This window comes from Neoarius graeffei, chromosome 16, assembly GCF_027579695.1.
Source record: "Neoarius graeffei isolate fNeoGra1 chromosome 16, fNeoGra1.pri, whole genome shotgun sequence".
Lineage (NCBI taxonomy): Eukaryota > Metazoa > Chordata > Actinopteri > Siluriformes > Ariidae > Neoarius > Neoarius graeffei.
The window spans coordinates 1,808,739-1,834,237 of record NC_083584.1 but is presented as its reverse complement, the minus strand read 5'-3'; the positions used below and the strand labels follow the sequence as shown (position 1 = coordinate 1,834,237).

The following is a 25,499-nucleotide window of genomic DNA, read 5'->3' as shown; positions in this document are numbered from 1 at the left end:
GAGCAGCTTGCGAACCGAAGTGTGGAGGATGCAGATGCAGCAACTGTCAGCCTAGAGGCAAGGAAATGACATTAAGCGAAGAAAGAGAGCTGGAAATCATCGGAAAGGGTCTCACCTATGTCAAAGCAGATGCTCAAAGCAGTGAACCACACTGGGATACAAAATACCTGTGGATTGAAGATCCAGTTTCTCTACCCAACAATAGGAGTGGAGTGGAGGCCACTTTTCTGAGAACAGAGAAGCAACTCAAGAAAGAACCAGAGTGGAGAGTGGTGTATGGAGCTCAAGTCCATGAGATGGTGGAAAGAAGAGCAGCAAAGAAACTCACCAAAGAGACCATTGCCAACTGGAAGGGGCCAGTATGGTACATCAGCCACTTGGTGGCACCAGACCCGCATTCAGTCACAACGCCTGTGCGTCTGGTATGGAACAGCAGACAGAAATTCAAGGGGCTCAGCATGAATGAGCTTCTGCTGAAAGGGCCTGATGTCCTCAACCCAATCCGAGCAGTGCTACTCAGGTTCAGAAGAGGTGTGCATGCTGCACTCGGTGACATCAAGATGTATAATTCTGTGTCGTTGGAAGACCTTGAAATGCATCTCCACAGATTTCTCTGGAGAGACACCGAAGATGGAGAGATTGAAGAGTACGCCATCACCAGAGCCAACATTGGCAATCGACCAGCAGGGTGCATCGCACAGCTGGCCATGAGAGAGACCGCAAAGCTACCCATGTTTGTTCACTTTGAGGAGGAACGTAGGATCCTAGAGGACTTGTGTGTTGACGATGTCCTTACTTCCCACAATGACCTGAATAAGCTGGACAAGAACACTGAAAGAGTCGAGGAAATCCTGAAGGCAGGCGGGTTCTTCCTCAAGCCCTGGGTCCGGTCAGGCCAAAGTGGGAGGCAGGAGCATGAGCATCGTCAGACAGAGTACTTATTCTCCCAAACCAAATGAGAGAAGGAGACAACAAAGCCCTGGGAGTCAGCTACCTTGTTGAAAGTGACAAACTGTACCCAATGACCTCAATCAACTTCTCAAAGAGGAGGAAGAAAATGAGAGTGGGTTAAGAAGGTCCGGGTTCGAGCCCCGTGGTCGGCGAGGGCCTTTCTGTGCGGAGTTTGCATGTTCTCCCCGTGTCCGCGTGGGTTTCCTCCGGGTGCTCCGGTTTCCCCCACAGTCCAAAGACATGCAGGTTAGGTTAACTGGTGACTCTAAATTGAGCGTAGGTGTGAATGTGAGTGTGAATGGTTGTCTGTGTCTATGTGTCAGCCCTGTGATGACCTGGCGACTTGTCCAGGGTGAACCCCGCCTTTCGCCCGTAGTCAGCTGGGATAGGCTCCAGCTTGCCTGCGACCCTGTAGAACAGGATAAAGCGGCTACAGATAATGAGATGAGATGAGAAAATTCAGTATTAATGTATTAAGAGGAGCAGTTTCTTTCTGATGAGTAAAAAAATAAATGATATAATAAAACATCCTATCACCATCTTATATTACATATACATAACTTACATATACATTTATTATAGCCACATTCACTGGATATGAGCAATTCCACGATCTTATTGGTTACTCTACTACTAGGCTATCAGCTCATATACCATGAGTAGAGAAAAACAAAATGGTGGAACATGTTGCTGAACCAACCGAGGATGAAATAAAAACTCTACTCAAAAACAAAACCCCAAAAAATACCCCCCAACAACAAAATATGGAATAAAAGTATTTGATCCTAAGAACGCATCTTTTATTTTTATTGTTCAAGAATTATCGCGGGCGGCACGGTGGCGTAGTGGTTAGCGCTGTCGCCTCACAGCAAGAAGGTCCTGGGTTCGAGCCCCGGGGCCGGCGAGGGCCCTTCTGTGTGGAGTTTGCATGTTCTCCCCGTGTCCGCTTGGGTTTCCTCCGGGTGCTCTGGTTTCCCCCACAGTCCAAAGACATGCAGGTTAGGTTAACTGGTGACTCTAAATTGACCGTAGGTGTGAATATGAGTGTGAATGGTTGTTTGTGTCTATGTGTCAGCCCTGTGATGACCTGGCGACTTGTCCAGGGTGTACCCCGCCTTTCGCCCGTAGTCAGCTGGGATAGGATCCAGCTTGCCTGCGACCCTGTAGAAGGATAAAGCGGCTACAGATAATGAGAGAGAGAGAAGAATTATCGCATTTTTCACAAATTGCTACTGTCATTTTACCGGTTTGTTCACATTCTTCATCTTTAAAATTACACATGTATATGTGATGGCTTTGTTCTCATCGCTGCTCAGATGTGGTGATTAAAAGATGGGCCAACGGCAGAGTACCTCACTGTGGCTTTATTTCCTGTCTGCATTCACAAAATAAACATTCATTTCATGAGAATGGCAATCGCGACTGCACTCAAATCTCCAGCAGACTAGAGCTCTGACTTAATAAGGAAACTTAAGAAATATGCAAAAGAAATTCGCATACAGAGTTGGCTGGTACAGTGATCGTATAGATTTCACAGCACAGCAGTGAGAGTTCTTATATCTTTGAATCTTAAATTCTTTAACCTTTACATTGTGCTTTAACAACGCACCTGCATTCACAAAATAAACATTCGTTTCATGAGAATGGCAATCGTGACTGCACTCAAATCCACAAAGAAACGTAAAAAGAAAGTCAAGAGAAAGCAAGCGTTCGCCCCATTGCGCATAGCTAACATAACGTGTTTCCCTCCAAAAAAAAATACATGTATCTTAGATAAAACATTAGCTTGTCACTACTACAGCGCTACTTTCCAAGGATATCAGTTATACAACTTTTACAGAAACATATGCATCCAAAGTTTTACAATTACATGAGCTCTTTTATTAAAAAATATGAAGTTATTCACAGAGCGCGCCGATGCCCAGCTTACCTCCAGCAGACTAGAGCTCTAGAGCAGACTAGCGCAAGAGCTCAAAAAAATACACAGAAGTGATAGTAAATTACAGTTGCAGCCGCGAAGCCTCTTATTTAACCTGGAGTGAATGGGTACGACTTGAAAACCTTTATAGCACGTAAAAACCAGCAAGATAGAAAAATAGAGATTACAATATCTTAAGTATACAGTCATTTTGGATGAATTCACTTTATCTAAATAGGGTTCTTTTTAACTCCGTTACATATACAATTTGTTGTGTGTCCACTAAGTGGAAATTATTTTGTCTGATGTTTTGTATAAAGTTTTTATTTATCAAATTTGCAAAAAATAAAAATGCACTGTTTCTCAAAATCCAGTGAATGTGGACAGAATAAAACAGTTATTCCACTCAATCTCATCATACATGGCTTATAGCTAACGATCAGCTCATGTACGACTCAATTTTGTGGAATAACTGTTACAGTGGCATGCAAAAGTTTGGGCACCCTTGCTGAAAATGTCTGTTACTGTGAATAGTTAAGTGAGCAGAAGGTGAACTGATCACCAAAAGGCATAAAGGTAAAGACAAGACATTTCTTTTCAGCATTTTCTGCAAGATTTGTGTATTATTTTTGTTTTGTACAATTGGAGAGTGAAAAAAGAAAAGGAACACCATGCGAAAGTTTGGGCACCCCAATACATTTGAGTGCTCAGGTAACTTTTACCAAGGTTCCAGACCTTAATTAGCTTATTGAACTGTGGCTTGTTCAAATTCTTCATTAGGAAAGGTCAGATGATGCAGATTTCGAAGCTGTATAAATTCTCTGACTCCTCAAACTTGTCCCTAAAATCAACAGCCATGGGCTCCTCTAAGCAACTCCCTCTCATTCTGAAAAATAAAATAATTGATGCTCACAAAGCAGGAGAAGGCTACAAGAACATAGCAAAGTGTTTTCAGGTTGCTGTTTCCTCAGATTGTAATGTTATTAAGAAATGGCAGTTAACAGAAACAGTGGAGATCAAGGTGAGGTCTGGAAGATGAAGAAAACTTTCTGAAAGAACTGCTCGTTGGATTGTTAGAAAGGCAAATAAAAACCCCTGTTTGACTGCAAAAGACCTTCAGAAAGATTTAGCAGACCCTGGAGTGGTGGTGCACTGTTCTACTATGCAGCGACACCTGAACAAATATGACCTCCTTGAGAGAGTCATCAGAAGAAAACCGTTCCTGCGTCCAAGCCACAAAATTCAGTGTCTGAAGTTTGCAAATGAACATCTAAGCAAGCCTGATGCATTTTGGAAACAAGTCCTGTGGACTGATGAAATCAAAATAGAACTTTTTGGCCACAATGTGCAAAGGTATGTTTGGAGAAAAAAGGGTGCCAAATTCTAGGAAAAGAACACCTCTCTGACTCTGAAGCGTGGGTGTGGCTCGATCATGCGTTGGGGTTGTGTTGCAGCCAGTGTCACAGGGCACATTTCATTGGTCAAGGGAAGCATGGATTCGAATAAATACCAGTAAATTCTGGAAGCAAACATCACACCATCTGTAAAAAAGTTCAATCAATCAAATTTTATTTATATAACCCTTTACAATAACCGAAAGGTACCCAAAGTGCTTTACATCAAAGCCATAAAACAGAACACTAAAACACAAAACGATGTTTTGTATAAAACAATACATAAAAGCACAGTACATAAAAACATAAAGTTAAAAAGAGGATGGGTCCTACAATAAGACGATGATCCAAAACACACCTCAAAATCTACAATGGAATACCTCAAGAGGCCCGAGCTGAAGGTTTTGCCCGGGCCCTCACAGTCCCCTGACCTAAACATCATTGAAAATCTGTGGATAGATCTCAAAAGAGCAGCGCATGCAAGACAGCCCAAGAAACTTGTAGAACTGGAAGCCTTTTGCAAGGACGAATGTGTGAAAATCCCCCAGGTAAGAACTGAAAGATTATTAGCTGGTTATAAAAAGTGTTTACAAGCTGATACTTGCCAAAGGGGGGGGGGTGACTAGGTACTAACCATGCAGGGTGCCCAAACTTTTGCTTCAGGTCCTCTTCATTTTTTGGTATTTTACGCCTGTAAATGGAAATAAAAATGTAATCTTGCGGAATATAAAGAAATGTGTCATCTTCACCCTTACGCCTTTTGGTGATCAGTTCATCTTCTGCTCACTTAACTATTCACAGTAACAGACATTTTCAGCAAGGGTGCCCAAACTTTTGCATGCCACTGTAAATATTCCTTGTGTGTCAAAATACTCGGCCAATAACCCTGATCCTGATTCCGATTCTATCAGGGTGTGGCGCCTGAGAATCATAAAATAAAGGAGAATGAATAAATATTCCCGGAATGAGGAGTGTTGGTGAATTTGAAGAAATTACTACGTCAGCACTTATTACGTAAAGCTTCGGAAAACACGTGACATATCACGGTGACGCCATAGTATCGATGATCAGGGGGCGTGGAATGACTTGACGGTGGGCGGAGTCACATCGCTGTTTTCTTCAGCGATATAAGAGACGCGGCGCCATTTTGTTTTAGTTGCTGAAGAGCCACCGGTTGTGGAGCACGTATACAAAGCGCGTTAAACAGGCACTAAACTCGCGTTAAAACTCCGGGCCGAGCCTCCCGTTATCATCCGAAAGGAAAAGGAACCGTGTCGTATGTCCGCTATCCAGAACCTCCAAACTTTTGGTAAGATTTTCCTTCAGAATCTTCTCGATGAAAAACGGGATTAGCTAACCGCGTTAGCATTCGAATTTAATCTCCTCATCAATCTGCCACAAATAACGCCCTGATAAGGTTGTAGCGTAACGTAATTACACATCATGCACGTTTAGAAAGGTGGTTTTTCTCAATTCTGTTATCGAATTAAGTGCTTTTTATAGTACTACTTTTTAACCACGTCATAAGTGACGTCGCGGTTGTGAAACTGATTTTACTTGTATTCTAAATCTGTTTTTCGATCTTTCTTCGGTTTTCTTTTCTTTCTTTCCCGGTTTGTTTTTGTGTTCTGGTGCTGAGGTGAAGTAAGTTAGCATAGCGGCTAACTCTGGGGGGGGGAAGGGCGGATGAAAAGATGGCGGATACAGCTAACAAAAGCTAGCTCTGCTTATGTGCGCTGAAATGTCGGAGTTCGGTGTCTTTTTTTGGACTTTTTTTTGTGAGCAGGAACTGGGGCTCCTTCTCAGCCATGGATGATGCGTTAGCTAATCAGTATCATGTAAAATAATCGACGCTTTGTAGTATTTTATTTGTTCCCTATCCGTTTTCAGACCACTCCGTCTCCCGTGCTGTGATTGGTTAGGGCTAAAAATGATCAGCACTCGTCCTATAGGATCACAGCTTACTCGTTGGTAGCCAATCATATCGCTTGAAGGCGGGACTTTCCAACACGAACGGGAAAATACGACATCAGTCAGGCCTGTGTCTCGCCTGTCACCTTTTCTCTTTCAAATCCGTTAAGTTTGTTACTCGTTTTTTTTCCAGATGTTAAATATATGCATGTTAGTGGCTTGCCTTCATCGATTATGGAGGTAGTCCATTTTGAAAACTTGTTAACTTCTCACGCATCGCCGTGTTTAGGAGAGGCCTGGCAGGGCCGCGTCTCAAACGGCTGATCGCGAGAACGAGCACGAGTGTGCTGCAGAGGGCTCGTGCGCCGCTGCGTGTAGGGCGCCTGGATAGGGAGCACAAGCGGTTTGAGACTCGGGACGCTTTATATTTAGCTGTTTGCGCAACCGCTCGCTGATGTTCTAGAAGGAGCTCAAGCTGCTTTTTTCTCTCCCTCGATCAGTGAAGTTCCTTATGTAAGAAGCTAATCTACTAGATTTAGTTTCACCTTAAAGTATAAAATCTAAAGGTGAGCAGGGTTTTTTAATAAAAATTAATAGTATAAAGTTATTAGTAAAAATGTGGCAAATGATGGCTTTAGTTGGAGGGTTAGAATTGGTCACTTTCCCCACTGAATAGCTGAAATTCCTCTGGAAATTAAGGAAAATGCGTTGTTTGCACTCTGGTAAGCTCTATAGTATAAACTGTCGTAAACAAATACATTAGGATATGTGAAGTGATTGTGATTTGGGCGGAACTTAAAACATCTGAATGTGATCATTGTAGGTTTCTGTTGACTTGATATTATTGCTGCTACAGTTTAACATGGCTGGTTATCCAGAAAATGTGACCCATTAAAACCATGAGGTTATTAATCCATTTTCGTGTTCTTGTGTATAATGTGAGGGGTTTTTGTGTTCCAGACCCCTTTGCTGATGCAACTAAGGGTGATGATCGGCTCCCAGCAGGGACTGAGGACTACATCCACATAAGAATCCAGCAGAGGAACGGCAGGAAGACTCTGACCACAGTGCAGGGCATTGCCGATGACTATGACAAGAAGAAGCTAGTCAAGGCCTTCAAGAAGGTCGGTGCTTCACTCCAGTGCTCATGTGATCACAAACCCATCCTCACTGTTCATTTGCTGATCTCTCTGGCTTTTTATGCACTTGAGGCATTTGGTTGGTGATTGGATTTGAATTACTTAACTGAAAAGTTGGGTTCTAACCAATCTTGATTCAGTTGTTGGGCAGATTCTACAGGGTTCACCGGGTGTCTGATTATTGATCTAAGAAATGGTGTTAATTTGTACCAGAACTAACTAACTGGTGTTAACTGAAGGACAACGACATCCATTGTGATTGGCTGAGTGCTGTAAAAATCTGCCTAGCAACTGAATTTTATTGGTTAGTTGTCTGGACAGCAAGTTCAGTATGTTCAATGTAAAGTGTTGGTCCAGACAGTTGTCTTCACATCCCTCAGTGCTGTTTTGTGTTACAGAAATTTGCATGCAATGGGACAGTGATTGAACACCCTGAGTATGGTGAAGTGATCCAGCTGCAGGGAGACCAGCGCAAAAACATCTGCCAATTCCTCACAGAGGTACACACACCTTGACAGTGTTGCAGTAAGAGTGATGTAATGTGCATTGAAATCTGCCTTAATCTGGAGTTTCATGTTCTTTATTCTCTCCTCACAGATTGAATTGGCCAAAGAGGAACAGCTCAAAGTCCACGGTTTCTAGAACCAGTTTCTTGCCCTCCCCACCCCTCCCTTTCTCCCTGTCCCCTCCCTTTACTAATTAACCCTTCCACCTCCCCTCTAACCATCCTGTCCCCCGAAAGGTATAATGGAGATGACTCTAGTTCCTGATTGGAGATGTTGCTCCAACATGGCTTCCTCACAGCTCAGATGGCTGATGCCAAGCTGATTTTCTTTCCTTTTTAGTTAATTGTGCTTTTCATCTTTGTTTTGTACAACATGTTTCAATAAAAATCTTCAGATGCGACATCATTGACGGTTGTTTGTAACTTCCCTCATGCCCTGATTCTGAGCTAATGGTTAATTTCATTTATTGAGGTTTGGTTTGTGTTCAGCGTGTTTAGTTTCAACTCATGATTAAAACTCAAAACAGGTGATGGTGCTGTAGTAGAAGTGAGGATCTGCTGTGGGCACAGACAGAAAATGGATGTGAAGCAACTGTCTGGAATTAAAATAAAATGTGTATATTTTAAATTTGCATCTAGTTTTTAGGGGGTGGAAAGTGCCCAAGGACATGCGCACTTTTTTTATTTTATTATAAATGAATCACTCTACATGGCTCACTGTAATTCAAGTCCAATTAGTTTTTCTTGGTTATTTTTAAATAACAGACATACTATTTTTATGCCTCCGCCACCGTAAGGTGCACCTGAAACCTTGTGGTCCGTCTGTGCGCAAGTCTGACCCGAAACCTTGTGAATGCGATATCTCAAAGGAAAGGAATTTCACCAAACTTTCACCATTTGTGCGCTTTGGGACAAACACGAACTGATTAGGTTTTGAGATCAAAAGGTCTAAGGGCAAGGTCACTGTGAGGTCAAATGTCTGTCCGAAAACCTTGTGAACACTATCTCCAAGGCAGGTGAAAGAAATTTCACCAAACTTCCCCCATTTGGGGACAAAGGGATTAGATTTTGAGATCAAAAGGTCTAAGGTCAAGGTCACTGTGAGGTCAAATGTCTGTCTGTGAACCTTGTGAAAATATCTCCAAGGCAGATGAAAAATTTCACCAGGTCAAGATTACTGTGAGGTCAAATGTCCATTCCCAAATCACAACTTAAGGTGTGTAGTCTACCAGGCGGAGGCGTCCCCATCGACGCCATTGGAGTCAAGTTCTATCTAGTTGCGCGCTATTGTGGAGTTTACAGTTTATCCCTGGAAGTTTTTCTAATTTAAATGTCGTGTGACTTTCTAAATAGTTCACAAAGTAGCTTCCTACTGCAAGCCAATTATCTTCATTTTGAAATGCTGTGTGAGACCCCTGGGGGTGTTTGTCACCATAGCTTCCTGTGCTTCTTAATCAGAAAGGAAAATGTTTTCAGATGAGCTGAATGAACTGTCGACTTGTAAATAAAGTAACTAGTTTTTCCACCAGAAGGATTTATTCTGCAGTAATTTTACTCTTATCTGGTGTATCTTCACTGGTTAGTTAAAATAAATTGGTGTTATAGTCCTGAAGGGGGCGCATTTACACTCGCCACTGTTATATGTAAAGAATAAAAGGGGTGTAATGCTGGAAGATAACTTAAGTACAATTGGTCCAGATTAGTGTTTAAAAAAAAACTTAATGCCATGCTGTCACTAGGCAAGGCAAGTTTATTTCTATAGCGCATTTCATACACAGTGGCAGTTCAATGTGCTTTACAGAGGTAAAGGCAAAACAGTAAACAATAGAAAATAAAATTACATAAAGGGGGAAGAGAAAAATAAGAATTAAACAATAGTAGAAATAAAATGAAGTAAAAGTTCAGTAAAAAACAGCAGAATAAAATGGAATAAAAGTTAAGTAAAGTTTAAAACATGTAAAGATGATATCAGTTAGCAGAAAGCATCTGAAAACAGCTTGGTCTTTAGATTTGAAGCTGCCAACAGCAGGAGCATTTTTAATGTCCTCTGGCAGTTGGTTCCATAGCTGTACTGCGTAGTAGCTAAAAGCTGCTTCACCACACTGTTTTAACAACTGGTTTTACCAGTGAGTTTTTCTGCTGCGATCTGGTAGATCTGATTGGGTTAGGCCGCTACAACATGTCAGAGAGGTAATTGGGCCCTGTACCATTTAGAGATTTGTACACCAGCAGCAATGCTTTAAAGTCAATTCTGTAGCTTACTGGAAGCCAGTGAAGGGACCTTAGAATTGGAGTAATGTGCTCTGTTCTTTTTGTTCTTGTGAGAACCCTAGCCGCTGCATTTTGAACCAGCTGAAGTCGTTTGATGGTCTTTTTTGGCAGGCCTGTGAAAAGGCCATTGCAGTAATCAACCCTACTAGAGATGAAGCCATGTCTAAGTTTTTCCAGATCATTTTTTGACATAAGTCCTCTTAGTTTGGAAATGTTTTTTAGGTGATAAAATGCCGTTTTAGTGATTGCTTTCATGTGACTGTCAGTTTAGCTCGCTGTCAATGAAAACACCAAGATTTTTAACCATTTCTTTAGTTTTAATCCCCTTTGTGTCAAGAATAGTGGTAATCCTGAGTCTTTCATCTTTTTTCCCAAATAGAATTACTTCTGTTTTATCTGTGTTCAGCTGAAGAAAACTTTGTGACATCCAGTTGTTGATTTGGTCGATACACTGGTAGAGACATTCAAGGGGGGCATAATCATTAGGTGATAGAGCAAAATAAATTTGGGTGTCATCTGCATAGCAGTGATACAAAATTGAGTTGTTCTTGATAATTTGTCCAAGTGGGAGCATATAAAGGTGGAATAGTAATGGTCCAAGGATCGACCCCTGGGGGACACCACAGGTCAAGGACATTGATGTTGAGGTACAATTTCCCATGGTAACAAAGAAGCTTCTATCTTTTAAGTATGATTTTAACCAATTGATAACTTTACCAGTCAACCCAACCCAGTGTTCAAGTCGATATAGCAGTATGTTGTGATCGACAGTATCAAAAGCTGCACTGCGGTCCAGTAACACCAGGACCGATGTTTTGCCTGCACTAATAGTTCCTCCCTGACAGTGAAGTGTGAGTGTAAAGAGCTTTAGGATTAAAATGGGCTGTGTGTGCTGATGCCATCAGGATTTCCTGTAGGCTTCAGTGTGTTACTATAACAGGAAGTATGTCACTGCGTGCTTAGATCAAATACCAACACGTGCAGACTGTCTCATGGTGCATAGGTTAGTCCGAGGTTCTTCTGTATTTGAGTTTCCTCCACCCATTCCTCCAAATAATCAGTGTCATGGCAACAAAAAGCCTTCATCCTTTATAGAGCCTTTCTTCTGAGTGCACATCATTTTAACTGATTGTGTGTATATTAACCCTTATTACTGTAGACCTGAGGGTTGGACCACAGAAGGAATCGAACCTAGTCAGATTTAACTTGATCAAAGAAAGTTAGGCTTGCCAAAACTTGGATTGCCTGTTAAAAAGGGAACGTTTGACCACGCTGACAGTGTTTTTGTCAGGAACAATTCCCTTTCATAATGTCAGGATATGAGGAGTTTTAAAAAAAATTCAACAAAGGGATAATTAGGATTGATTTGATTAGAGTGAGGTGGCACGGTGGTGTAGTGGTTAGCGCTGTTGCCTCACAGCAAGAAGGTCCTGGGTTCGAGCCCCGTGGCCGGCGAGGGCCTTTCTGTGTGGAGTTTGCATGTTCTCCCCGTGTCCGCGTGGGTTTCCTCCGGGTGCTCCGGTTTCCCCCACAGTCCAAAGACATGCAGGTTAGGTTAACTGGTGACTCTAAATTGAGCGTAGGTGTGAGTGTGAGTGTGAATGGTTGTCTGTGTCTATGTGTCAGCCCTGTGATGACCTGGCGACTTGTCCAGGGTGTACCCTGCCTTTCGCCCGTAGTCAGCTGGGATAGGCTCCAGCTTGCCTGCGACCCTGTAGAAGGATAAAGTGGCTAGAGATAATGAGATGATTAGAGTGTGCACACACTTCAGGGCTCCTTCTCTGAAATTGACCCTGTTACTCACTGTTAATAAATTAAGATTGACTCCATGAAGGCTGTAGGGTTACCCGTATGAATGTTATGCTTTGTGTTAATAACTTCATTATAATTTCAACTGCAACCCCAGTGGAAAGTGCCCTTGGCAATAAGTCAGGATGTCATTTTCACAAGCGGAGGAGTTGGCAATGACGACCAATAGAGGAAGGCCCATAATTTGGCTGAGGGGACAGTTAGTTCTGACCCTGGTGGCAGCTCATTGTCCAACTTTTATGTACAGGGTAATATGATAGTTGTTTTGATTGCCCACTTTGCATGCCTGTCTTATGTACAGTCAAGGGGGTCACTATTGATCTCCAGCAGCTAGCAGGCCCCCTATCTGACACTAACAGGCAAGTGTGGGAAGAATTGAGTTTTCTCAATGCTGATATGTTGACACAGCTTTTCACTTTCATTTTTTTTTCAGGAGCACTTGGGTGAGGTGACCATGTCAGCCATTTCCACATATCCAGGTTGACACATTTCATTACATGTACTTTGATGTCTATTTAATAGTGACTAACATCAGCCAATTCTAGTCTATGTATGGAAATTTCCAGTCAAGCAAACACTGTAATCACACACTTATCTTTCAGGAAGAACTAAATCAACAATTCTCTTCACCCACGGCTACCTCCTCTCAGGGCTCTCAGAGAACCCAATGCTGGATCTGACAATGTGCGTTTGCTCTTTTAGCGTGGGCTTGAGCTTAAATGCTAGAAAAAGAAAATGCTAAAAAAAAACAAACAAACAAAAAACTGGAAATAGAAAAACTGGACCATGACAAAAAGGTATTGCTATATATTGACCATCCTTTAATCAATTTTGTCTTTAACATCTGATGTCAGAAGTGGAGACTATACAATTAATCCTTGGGGCATGCAACCCTGTGTGGCACTGCTACGATGGTGGAAGTAGTTTGGGTTGGATCTTTGATTGAAAAGGACTGTAACAATTCCAAAGATTATTAGAGCCATATACGACAGACTGACTCCACTGACCACTCTGCCAAAAGAACCTGCAATAAATCTGAGCAGGGGAAAAGCAAGGTCCAGGGTCCAGACATGGCATCAGTGTTAGGACATCCAGCCCTCCTTGTGGTCCCAGTAAGCATCTGGGGCTCAAGGAGATGCTGTCCTTGACACAGAGTGCTCCTACTCTCTAATGAGCAGAGCATTGTGGAACAGCATCAAAATACAGAGAAATACTGGAGGTGTTTATAGCCAGAAATTCTTGATGGCCAATGGATAAAGAGCAGGGCTGTTGGGAAGACTGTTCTGCTCCTTGACCTCAGTGGTGCCCACTTCATTTCACTTTGTTGTGGATTACAGAGCACTTAATGCCAAGACCCATCATGATGCTTACCCCATGCTGCTAGTGCACAAAAGACTGGAATCCATGCAAGGAGCCCAGAGCTTCAGCTTGCTGGATCTCCAGAGCAGGTATTGGCAGGTAGTGATGGACAAAGGCAGCAAACTGAAGATGGCTATGGTCACCCATCTGGGCCTATACCAGTTCTAAGTCATGCTATTTGGCCTGTGGAACACTGGTGCCACATTCCAGCTCCTGATGAAAACTATCTTGTGGGAACTGAAGGGAAAGATCTGCCTCATCTTCAAAGACATCATTGTCTTCTCCAAGACCCTGCTGCAATATTTGAGAGATTTAGAAGTGTTCCAGAAGTTGCATCAGGCCCACCTGACCCTTAAAATAAAGAAATGTTGTCTTTTCCACATAAGGTTTTACCTTTCTTGGTCATGTGGTATCAGGCAAGGGAGTGGAAGTTGACCCAGCTGAGGTTGAGGCTATCACCATCTATCCAGCTCCCACAGACTTGAAAAGTGTGCAGAAATTCTCGGGGATGGTCGGGGGGACCATAAGTTTATTCAAAGGTTGGAAGACATCGTGGCTCTACAAACAACCTGAAGAAAAAAAGGGGTACCCTGGGTGTTGCCACTGTAGTGTCGGGCCACCTTTGAACAGCTCAAGCACTTGCTCAAGTCACCACCATTGTTGGCCCAACCAAGGCCCTTCCTGGGGTTTCAGCTTCACTGTGACACCAGTGATATAGGCTTGGGTAACGTTCTAGTGCAGTCTATCAAAGGGCAGGTGAAAGTCATTGCTTTGTCATGTGGACAGTGGAAAAATGGCAACATCACATGGAAAGTGAAACCTGCTGCAACATTGCCCTGGCTTGGGCATTCAATTGACATAAAACATCCTTGCACCTCATCCGGCGGGCCCTGTGCCTTCAAACATTCTCTTTTTGAGTCCACTACAAGAAGGGCTGCTACAGCATTGGACCTGATGTGCTCTCTTGAGTGCCTCCTCCAGAAGAGGGTAGTGTGGCAGTGGCCACAGCCAAGACTTCGTGGGCTGACCTACCCACTTCCCTCTAGAACATTGGAAGGGATCAAAGAACTGACATCCTAAGTCAAGAACTCTGTGAGACCATCAGCCTTTCTTAGCCCGGGCGCAGACATTATGTGCAACAGCAAGGTGTGCTGAACAAAGAACAACAACAACTACTTTATTCATCACACACTTGTGAAATTCCTCTCCGCATTTAACCCATCTGAAACAGTGAACACACACATACCCAGAGCAGTGGGCAGCCATACTAACAGCGCCCGGGGAGCAGTTTATTGTTCGGTGCCTTGCTCAATGGCACCTCAGCCCAAGGCCATCCCATATTAACCTAATTGCATGTCTTTGGACTGTGGGGGAAGCCGGAGCACCAAGAGGAAACCCACGCAGACACAGGGAGAACATGCAAACTCCACACAGAAAGGCCCCCGCCAGCCGCTGGGCTCGAACCCAGAACTTTCTTGCTGTGAGGTAACCGTGCTAACCACTTACACCATCGTGCCACCCTGGGGGGGCAGCACATACAAGAAGGACATATCCAGGCTGGACAAACTGATCAGGCGGGCCGGCTCTGTGGTCAGCATGAAGCTGGACTCTCTGGTGACGGTGGCAGAGAAGAGGTCTATGGATAAACTATTTAACATCATGGACGATGCCAGTCACCCTCTGCACACTGTCATCAGCAACCAGAGGAGCCTGTTCAGTGACAGAATGCTCCTTCCCAAGTGCAGGACGAACAGACTCAAAAACTCCTTTGTCCCTCACACCATCAGACTGTACAACTCCTCTCTGGGGGGGGGGGGGGGGGGGTAACAGGAGGATAGAGGACGGGAGGGAGCAGTAGCCTAACAATAAGCAATACCAGACAATGTGCAATATAAAGTGCAATATCTCTCCTACTGCCCCTCCTTCCCTTTTTTCCCTCCTCTCTCTCCCCCTTCCTCTCTTCCCCATATCTTATTCTTTTATTTGTATATGTGTGGGCGGCACGGTGGTGTAGTGGTTAGTGCTGTCGCCTCACAGCAAGAAGGTTCTGGGTTCGAGCCCCGTGGCCGGCAAGGGCCTTTCTGTGTGGAGTTTGCATGTTCTCCCCGTGTCCGCGTGGGTTTCCTCCGGGTGCTCCGGTTTCCCCCACAGTCCAAAGACATGCAGGTTAGGTTAACTGGTGACTCTAAATTGACCGTAGGTGTGAATGGTTGTCTGTGTCTATGTGTCAGCCCTGTGATGACCTGGCGACTTGTCCAGGGTGTACCCCGCCTTTCACCCGTAGTCAGCTGGGATAGACTCCAGCTTGCCTGCGACCCTGTAGAAGGATAAAGCGGCTAGAGGAGATGAGATGAGAAGTTTTTTTTCTCTATTTCTTTTTTCTGTTTATCTGTAATGATGCTGCTGGAATCTTAATTTCCCTGAGGGAACCCTCCTAAAGGGATCAATAAAGTTTTATCTAATCTAATTTAATCTAATTTAATCTATCTGTACTGGGGTGTGCCATCCAAGTATGGTGGGTTCAATTTTCAGCTGGTTGTTCCCACTGCACTGTTACCCGAGTTCCTGGCCTGCATCCACAACAGTCACTTAGGAGGCCATCTGGGGAAAATGAAGACCTGCCTCAAGATCATGGAGCGGGCATGGTGGCCAACTATTCACAGGGATTATTTTCTTATAACAACACGCCCCAACATGTTTTATTCCTATTATTCCACAGCAGTCTGCCAACAATTCAAATGTTTCATTTATGAAAGAATGGAATGTCATACTTTTATCCATTTATATATTTAAATGTGATGAAACATCAATAAAATAAGTTAATTCCTGTTCTCACTTGTTATAGTAGCTATAAACAGTTGTTCCTTCATCAGCATCTCCTTTTCTTTGCTCTTGAAGTTAATTAGACAACAAACAAACATAGCTTGTCATCAGTGCTTAATTTGTGAAGTGGGAGGTCCCGGAACGCAGGAGGTGGGTGGGTCCGGTGACTCAAAAAAAAAAAAAAAAAAGGTGGGGGGCGGTTTACTATAACTTTACGCACACACGCCTATTGCATGACATATTGCAACAGCACCAGTTATCAAATCCTGGACAACAATGGACAACGCTCAGAATGTTCTCCAAACAGGCACTCAAGTTCACTCGCTCTCCACACATACGTTAAGGCAGGGGTCGGGAACCTTTCTGGCTGAGAGAGCCATGATAGCCACATATTTTCAAATACATTTTCGTGAGAGCCATATATAAAAAGTGATGCTGAATACAACTAAAATGCATTTTTACGTATGACCAACAATTTGAGTGCAATATATTCTTTTTCATAATGAAGAGGCTCTTGACATGCCGTCTTCCTCCTGTCCCCCGCTGAATATTTTGACACAAACGTAGCTTGGCGTGTTTTGAAGTGCTGCTTTATTGCCTACCAGTCACCTTTTTTCCCTTTTCGCCATGTTCTTTGTCAAAAGGCTTTGCTTTGCGGACAGCTAACTGACTTTTTCATTAAATGGAGATGGACTTCTTGATCTCAATGTGAGCTGATTAATCTGCGAGCCAGATGCAGTCACCAAAAGAGCCACATCTGGCTCCCACATTGCAGACCCCTGCGTTAAGGCAACAACTGGATCAACAATTAACAAATCAAACACAGGTTACAATATATTGATGGCCAAAATAAAACACAGCAGAGTAAAGACTTAATCTTGCTTGTGTATCTGACTGAGATTATAAAGAAAGTAAATAAATAAAGCGGTCCTGGCACTTGCACCCACAACGCAGCCCCATAGACCGTAGAACGCATTTGAACAATAGACCTACCACGTGTCGACCGACCCGGCAGTGGTCCCGCTTGGCAAAAAAATAAAAAATAAAAATAATAATATAAGACATTATGATCTTAGAAAACGCTTTCGTGACGAACAGTTACAGACAGTAATATGTCGTGATATTATGTTATAAAATATTATTTTTTATTAGGCTATATATTAAATTATATATTAAATTTATCTTCTAAAATAACATATTGTACTCATATCACAACCGGTTTATTTCACCATTGGAGATCAGATCACACAAGACATGAGTTAAATGACTCATTTTAAGGATTTAAGTAGGGTATTTAAAAGCATAACCTAGGATTTCAAGCATATTTCAAGTTTAAAAGCAGTGCCAGCAAACATAAGTGCAATCAATTCAAGTAATAGTTAAGAAATAAAGGGTTTACAAAACAAGTTGGAGAATTCATTTTAAGGATTCAAGGCAAGGCAAAGCAAGTTTATTTGTATAGCGCATTTCATACACACAGGCAATTCAATGTGCTTCACAAAAAATAAAAGCATAAGAACAGTAACAAAGAATTAAAGTAAAAGTGAAATCATTAAAATCCTAAATTAAAAAGAAATTAAAATAAAGAATTAAAGTAAAATCATTAAAATCAAAATTAAAAGAAATTATGTTAAAGGAAATTAATTACACTTTAGGTAAAAATTAATCAAGTGAAAGCATCTGAAAACAGCTTTGTCTTGAGCCTGGATTTAAAACTAACAACAGTAGGAGCATTTTTGATCTCATCTGGAAGTTGGTTCCAAAGCTTAGCAGCATAGCAACTAAAGGCTGCTTCACCACACTTCGTTTTGACAGCTGGTATTACTAGCAAGTTTTTCTCCTGTGATCTTAGAGACCTAGTTGGTGCATATAATTGAAACATATCCAGTAGGTAGCTGGGTCCCATCCCATTTAATGTTTTAAATAGAAGTAATGCTTTAAAGTCAATTCTATAGCTCACTGGAAGCCAGTGCAGAGACCTTAGGATTGGAGTGATATGGACGACCCTTTTTGTTCTTGTAAGAACCCTTGCTGCTGCATTTTGGATTAGTTGAAGCTCTTTGATGGTCTTTTTTGGAAGACCTGTGAAAAGGCTATTGCAGTAATCAACCCTACTGGAGATGAAAGCATGAATAAGTTTTTTTCTAGATCATGTTTTGACATGAGACCCCTGAGTTCAGAAATGTTTTTTAGGTGATAGAATGCAGACTTTTTTACCACTTTCATATGACTGTTGAAGTTAAGTTCACTGTCAATAAGGACACCAAGGTTTTTGACAGTATCCTTTGCTTTAAGCCCCTTAGTTTCAAGAACAGTGGCAATCCTAAGCCTTTCCTCCTTTTTGCCAAATATAATTACTTCAGTTTTATCTGCGTTCAGCTGAAGAAAATTGTGAGGCATCCATTTGTTAATTTGGTCAATGCATCTATGAAGAGACTGAGGGGCATAGTCATTAGGTGATATAGCTAAGTAAAGCTGAGTGTCATCTGCATAGCTATGGAAGTTTATTGAGTTATTCTTAATAATTTGTCCAAGTGGGAGCATATAAAGGTTGAATAGTAATGGTCCCAGGATTGAGCCCTGGGGAACCCCACAGTTCAAGGACACGGGTGATGAACTGTGGCCTCCAATGGCCACATAAAAAATCTTTGTTGTAGGTAAGATTTTAACCAGTTGATTACTATACCAGTAAATCCAACCCAGTGCTCCAGTCGATGTAACAGTATGGAATGATCTACCGTGTCAAATGCAGCACTTAAGTCTAAAAACACCAAGACTGATGTTTTACCAGCATCAGAATTAAGACGTAGGTCATTCATGACTTTAGTAAGAGCTGTTTCAGTGCTGTGATTGGCACAAAAACCTGACTTCAAGTTTTACTATATTCCAAGGATTCAAGTAGCAGCCATAAGTGCAATCGATTCAAGTAATGGGTCAGTAATAACGGGTTTTTAAAAAGTGGCGTGAACCATTTTTTCTTTTTCAAGTAACACGGTTAATTCTTTTCTTAAGTAATAACGAGTTGACATGTAACGTTTTTTTTTTCAGGGCAGCGATCCGCCTACACCCTTCACATAGTCAAGGATTTGTTCTGTAACTGGGATTGTTCGCAGGTGGTCGGCAGGTTCAGGATGCACCGGAGTGTGTGTGTGTGTGTGTGTGTGTGGTATCACCCAGGTGGGGTGTATTCTGCGGCGGGGTAAGGAGAAGTGCCGGGCCATGGTGCAGCTGGAGCGCTATGGAGTGAGTGTGTGTGTGTGTGTGTGTGTTGGGTGGAGGAGCATGTGCATCTCTGGAACATCTCGTGAAGGGGCCGCCAGCGGAACAATAATGTCCTTAAAGATAGAATGAAAGATAAGATAAGCCTTATTTTAGTCGTTAGGATCCGGCTGTCCTGGGACTTTGAAAAATTTTAGTAAGCTTTCTTGTTTTTTTTGCCATTTTTTCCACAGCGCAAGCTAACGGCTACAAAAAACCCGGTGTTCTATTGAGCGGAAGTATACACCCCATGTCCCCCCCCCCCCCCCCCCCCCCCCCGCATAGATTTTGTGGATGTCATAGGAGAGAAATCAACAACAGATATCAAAATCAAAACCGAACACTAAGCAAATTTTTATTTACTTATTTATTTAATTTATTGTTTGATTTTGTTTCCCTTTGTGATGGTCACGGAGGTGATCTGATCCATTTAAACAGCTGCCGGAACACCGAATGAAATGAAAATAGCTGCCGGATCCGACGACGGAGGTTCCGGATCTTGTTCCGTCATGTTCCGGCTCAAATTAAGCCCTGCTTGTCATGTTCCTGAAAAAGAAGCGTAAACTCTGTTCTGAGGATTTTGGGAAACTTCACTCTGTTACAGTGCACTGAAACTGGAGACTCCTTCCAGAGATGTGAAATAAACTTGTCTTTAATTTAAGAAAATTTCACCACATTCTAAAATGTATCCTCAGTGAAGCGCTGGCTGTGCAGTACACATCTCTGTGAATGAGTTGTTACTATAGAAACCATCAGTATTAGAACACATGGGATTTGCAGATGCTTTAAAGCCATTGAAAACCCATCTGAAACTCACCTGGTCACCATGACAACTGGCTGCGGTCCAAAAGCTTCCATACTACAGCAATAAAAAGCACAAACAGAACAGCTTCTGATTGGGCTGATGGATAGGCCACGCCCACTTCTGAGAGCGAGAGAGAGAGGTCAGTGGTGTGAATGCGGCTGTGTGGGGTTTCAGTGTGGCGGCTGCGATTAATAACTCGGTGGCTGCTGAAGAGGGAAGGAGCGCGCGGACACTGTGAGAGGTAAACAAACAAACAAACAAACAAACACAGCTGACTTCCTTTTATTCCTTGATCTCGGCTTTGATGTTATGCGCGCGCGGTTGATTTCGGTGTTCAGTGGCGCGTGATGGGCGTGATGTTCCCGCGCTGTGAATTCGCTCATACCATCATCATCATCATCACCATCATCACCATCATCACTCTGTAATATTAATGGATATAACGGGATTAAAATCCTCTCTTTCCGCCGCATTGAGCCGGATGTTAAAGCAACGCGGGGCAAAATCATGTCACCGGTTTGCTGCAAACTCCGAGCCGGTAAACACACACACACACACACACACATATCACTACTGCGGCATGTCAGTGAATACACAACATCATTTATCCACTCATCACAATTTATTCAGTGATCTTACAACATGCAGCTCGAGCGCGTCACGTGTCGGGTTCCAGTGTCAGGGTGTGTGTGTGTGTGTGTGTGTGTGTGTCCATCTATCTTTCCATTCCAGACACGTTGATTATTATTATTATTATTATTATTATTGTATATTTTGAAATAATTGAAAGGCTCAATGTAACATTTTAGTGTCTACTGTATCATTTAATAATATTATTGTAATTATATCCACACCATATTAATTAAATACAAATAAATTATTATAATTTATTAATTCATTGAACAATGCTTTGATCTTCTGTTATTGGAATCCATCTGCCTCAAGATTTGATGTACTGTGTGTTCGAGATGCTTTTCTACTCACCATGGTGGTGGAAAGTTATATTTATTTATATATACACACACACACACACACACACACACACACACACACACACACACGTGCGTGTTCTCCTGGTGCCTGTGTGGATTTCCTCCTGCTCTCTAGTTTCTTCCTACAGTCCAAACACGTGGATTTGGTCAGCTGGCTCCTCTGAATCCCCCAGAGGTGTGAACGTGATGGTTGCTTGTCTCTGTGTGTTTTGTGTGATTGGCTCCAGCTTCCCCCACGACCCCCATTGGATAAGCGGTATGGATCATGGATGGATTACGACAATGTCTATTATTAAAAGTGCTATAGAAATAAATTTGACCTGACTTGACTAATGCAAAAAAAGACAGACTCTTCACGCCTGCAATGATTTTGGTGAAAAAATGGGCTTTATGCTCACTGAACCATTTGCTAGCAGTTATTTATGTGACACATGGTTTGGTATGTTTGTTTGATGGAGGATGGATGGAGCAGTGGAAATGAGTTCCTCACTGCTCCTCCATCTCCTGGGGTTTGTCTCTGTGTCAGAGTTTGCATTCATTTCATTACTTTACAGGCATTTAGCAGATGCTCTTATCCAGAGTATAAGAGCAATCAGTTTCAAAGAAATGTCTTTTAGTTTGCTCCTGTGACTCAAACAGGCTTACGTACCTTGTCCGACATGCTCAAGCGCTGCCCAAACAAATTCCAAATCTAGAAAACTTTGTTTTGCTTCATTCCCAACATAGAAATTAAAGCCTTTGGAGTGGAGTGGAGTGGTTGTGATTCTTGATTACAGAAACGTCATTTAAAGTTACAAACCAGTGCTTTGCAGCAGTCTAAAACTGTACGGCTGCATGCCTGAATTGAGCGTACTCCGTTGCGGAAGGTAAAAACTTATATAGCACAGGTGCTGCAGTCACCTGTCTACTGAGTGGGGCGGGGGCAAAAACCAACAGCCAGTACCACTCCAATATCCAAAATGCAACAAAAATTATACAAATCATAATCTAATAATAACTAATAATAATTCATAAATGTGCTAAGTATAACATAATCCACAACACATTACATATTTATACTTATTTTGCATTACATTAAAGTTAACATAATAAACCAAATTATTCGATCCCATATTTGGCTCTAACACAGAGTCACATACAACACATCCAGAGCAGCGTGGGGTTAGGTGCCTTGCTCAAGGGCACTTCAACCATTCCTGCTAGTCCAGGGATTCAAACCAATGACCTTTTGGTCCGAAAGCTGCGTCTCTAACCATGGCTTTCCCTAAACAATAAACTTTGAGCTGAAAGAAGTAGTAGTAGTGTGTATATCAGTTGTACTGGATTTCCAGTGCATTATGGGTAGAAGTGTAGTGGCGTATTCAGGGAATAGAACTGACCCACTGTGAATTCACACCACTAATAACCTGCTGCATCCTCAGTAGTGCACTATACAGTGTAGGGGATAGGGAACGAACTCAGACACAGCTGTTTTGATGATTGAAACTCTGAAGGCTCCACCCCTTTTTTCAACATAGTGGCTTTTAATAAATCATTGTCATATTAGTCTCTCACACACACACACACATTATTATCTATTTATCTAACTTAAAGCTTATAATTAATTAACTACACAGTAATTACACAGCTTGTGTTAAATTGTGTTAAATGAAAGTCAGGATTTAAAATTTTCTCCAGTTTCTTGGGTAAATTCAGGCTTGGAGTGTAACACCTCTGAAGTGAGGGAGAAGGGGAGAATGGTGTTTGTGGCCTTTCCTGAGAGAACAAAGATCTGACCTTCGAAGCACAGAAGTGATTTGAGATGCTGAAATACACACAAGAGAGAAAAAGATGCTACATCATGAGCCACTGTAGCATCAGCGCTTTTGGGAAATGAAGAATTTGTTAAATGTTCAGAATAAAAGCTGGACTTTGCCCCAGTGCCTTCAGGAGCGATTATGAAAACTCCTGCTGATGGAAATACATTATTTACTCTTTACTCTGAGCACAGGATACTTATTTTACTTCATTAGTAAATGCAAGTCAAATAAATTCAGCTCGCCTGGTCTACAATCTCCAATATTCTTCCCATTTCACGCCTCTGCTTGCTGCCCTGCACTGGCTACCTATCGCAGCTCGCATCAAATTTAAGATGTTGGTGCTAACTCTCAAGGGGTTAGGGCCAGCATACCTCCAGAGTCTGATCCACCCCTACACACCATTCAGATCCCTACGCTCTGCTACTACTGGACCCATCCACCTCTCCGCTCCTGCCCCACCCGCTCAAGACGGCTGTCTGTCCTGGTTCCCCGTTGGAGGAATGACCTTCCCATTGAGGTCAGAACTGCTGACTCCCTGACCACCTTCAAGCACAGACTAAAGACTCACCTCTTCAGGCTGCACCCCTCCCCTGCTTCCCTGCCCACTGTGCAACTGCGTTTTGGTCTAGACCAACCCAGGCTGTGTACGATCTAGCCTGGGGTTAGCTGTTTTGAGTTCTCTATTTAGTTGTACTGTGTACGGTTAGTTTGTTTGCTTGGCTGTTTGAGTATTGGGATTTCTACAGAATATTACACTGGGTATTACTGTCACTTGTTCAGTTGGCACTAGAACTTTCTTGTCTAGAAGTTCAGCACTTCATGTTCCTGATTTTTGCACCCGTTGTATGTCACTCAGCATAAGAGCATCTGCTAAATGCCATGTAATGTAATGTAATGAATTCTCACTGTAAATCTGCAACTGGAGGTTGCTTTGTGTGATTAAACAGTGAGTGAGTAAAAGTGTGTTACATCTGCACAAGCTTCAACAGCAGGATAAAGACATGAGCCATGTTCTTTAACGCTAGAAGGCCTTTCAATTTCATAAAATCAGTGAAATTTAGTTCCCTCTGAAATGTGGTCATTGTGATATACACTTGTGGTCAGGAGTTTACATACAGTGACATGAACGTCATGGCAATATTTGGGCTTTCAGTAATTTCTTTGAACTGTTCTTTTTCTGTGGCAGAATGATTGTACAGCATACAGCTTTAATTACAAAACACTAGAATTTGGTGCACAAGTTTTAACTTTCTTTGGGTTTTCTGAAATCAACACAGGGTCAAAATTATACATACACCTAATATTTGGGTAAAATGTATTTTTGCAAGACCCACCTTGACCAAACATTTTTGTTTACCATGAACAAGCTTCTGGCAGAATTCTGGTTGGATATTTCATGACTCTTCATGATAGAATTGGTAGAGTTCAATTAAATTAGTTTTTTTTTTCTTCGCATGGACTCAACTTATAAGCACGGTCCATATATTTTCAAAAGGGTTGAAGTCAGGACTAGTTTTAAGCTTAATGTTAGCCTGCTTTATCCTCCACAACCAGCTCTGATGCGTGTTTGGGTTCATTGTCCTGTTGTAACTCCCAAGTCCCAAGTCGTGTTCAAGTTTCTGATGGTTTATGCTGAAGAATTCTGAGGTAGTCCTCCTTCTTCATTATTCCATCCACTTTGTGCAATGAACCAGTTCCACTGGCGCAAAACAGCCACAGAGCATGATGATCCTACCCCCACCACCAGCTGGTACAGTGTCCCTCTGTACATGGTGCTCATTGTGGCCAAACAACTCAATCTTTGTCTCATCTGACCATACAGCTTTCCTCCAGAAGGCTTTTTCTTTGTCCATGTGGTCAGCTTCAAACTTTAGTTAAGCTTGAAGGTGTCAATTTTGGAGCAGGGGGTTGTTTCTTGGATAGCAGCCTCTTAGTCCATGGTGATCTGAACTGTAGACAGTGATCCATCAGCTTCCAGTTCATGGCAGGGCTGTGCCATGGTGGTTCCCAGGTTGTTCCTGACCATCCAAACCAATTTTTTTTCAGCTGAGGGTGATAGTTTGGGTTTTCTTGAAGCAAAGTGACTTAGCAAAGTGACTACACCTCACAATAACTTGGATACAATTGTTTGAACTGATCTTGGAATTTGCAGTTGTTTAGAAATGGCTCCAAGAGACATTCCGGAGTTGTGTACATCTGCGATCCTCTTTCTCAGATCTTCACTGAGCTCCTTGGACTTTCCCAAGGACTTTTATGTATTGTGTGTTGGTCAATCCAATGAATGCTGTAAACAAACCCCTTTTATGAAGGCACAGAGAAGCTACCAGCTGTAATCAATCATGTTCACTAACAGGAAATTAAGAGACCTCGGCCTTGGCAAGATAAGAGACATTTTGGAAGTTTCTGCACCTCTGAATTAATAATCTAAGTGAGTGTATGTAAATTTTTGACCCTGTTTGTATAATTTTATTCCTGTGTTGATTTCAGAAAACCCAAAGAAAATTAAAACTTGTGCACCAAATCTAGTGTTTTTTTTAAATTATAGATGAATGCTGTACAATCATT

At 42.3% G+C, this 25,499-nt stretch overlaps 2 protein-coding genes across 2 annotated transcripts in view; both read left to right on the top strand.

Annotated features, from left to right (window-relative positions):
• The first annotated feature begins 5,408 nt into the window (after positions 1–5,408).
• eif1 (eukaryotic translation initiation factor 1) lies at positions 5,409–8,224 on the top strand. The gene is made up of 4 exons (XM_060942293.1): positions 5,409–5,572; positions 7,135–7,298; positions 7,712–7,813; positions 7,911–8,224. The coding sequence occupies exons 1-4, from the start codon at positions 5,542–5,544 to the stop codon at positions 7,953–7,955; spliced, it is 342 nt and encodes a 113-aa protein (XP_060798276.1). The 5' UTR covers positions 5,409–5,541; the 3' UTR covers positions 7,956–8,224.
• A 12,090-nt stretch (positions 8,225–20,314) lies between these two features.
• LOC132899881 (junction plakoglobin-like) overlaps positions 20,315–25,499 on the top strand; it is an 80,915-nt gene continuing 75,730 nt past the window's right edge. Inside the window, exon 1 of the mRNA XM_060941934.1 lies at positions 20,315–20,384. The gene's annotated coding sequence lies outside the window, so the exon portion shown is untranslated. The remainder of the gene's footprint in view (positions 20,385–25,499) is intronic.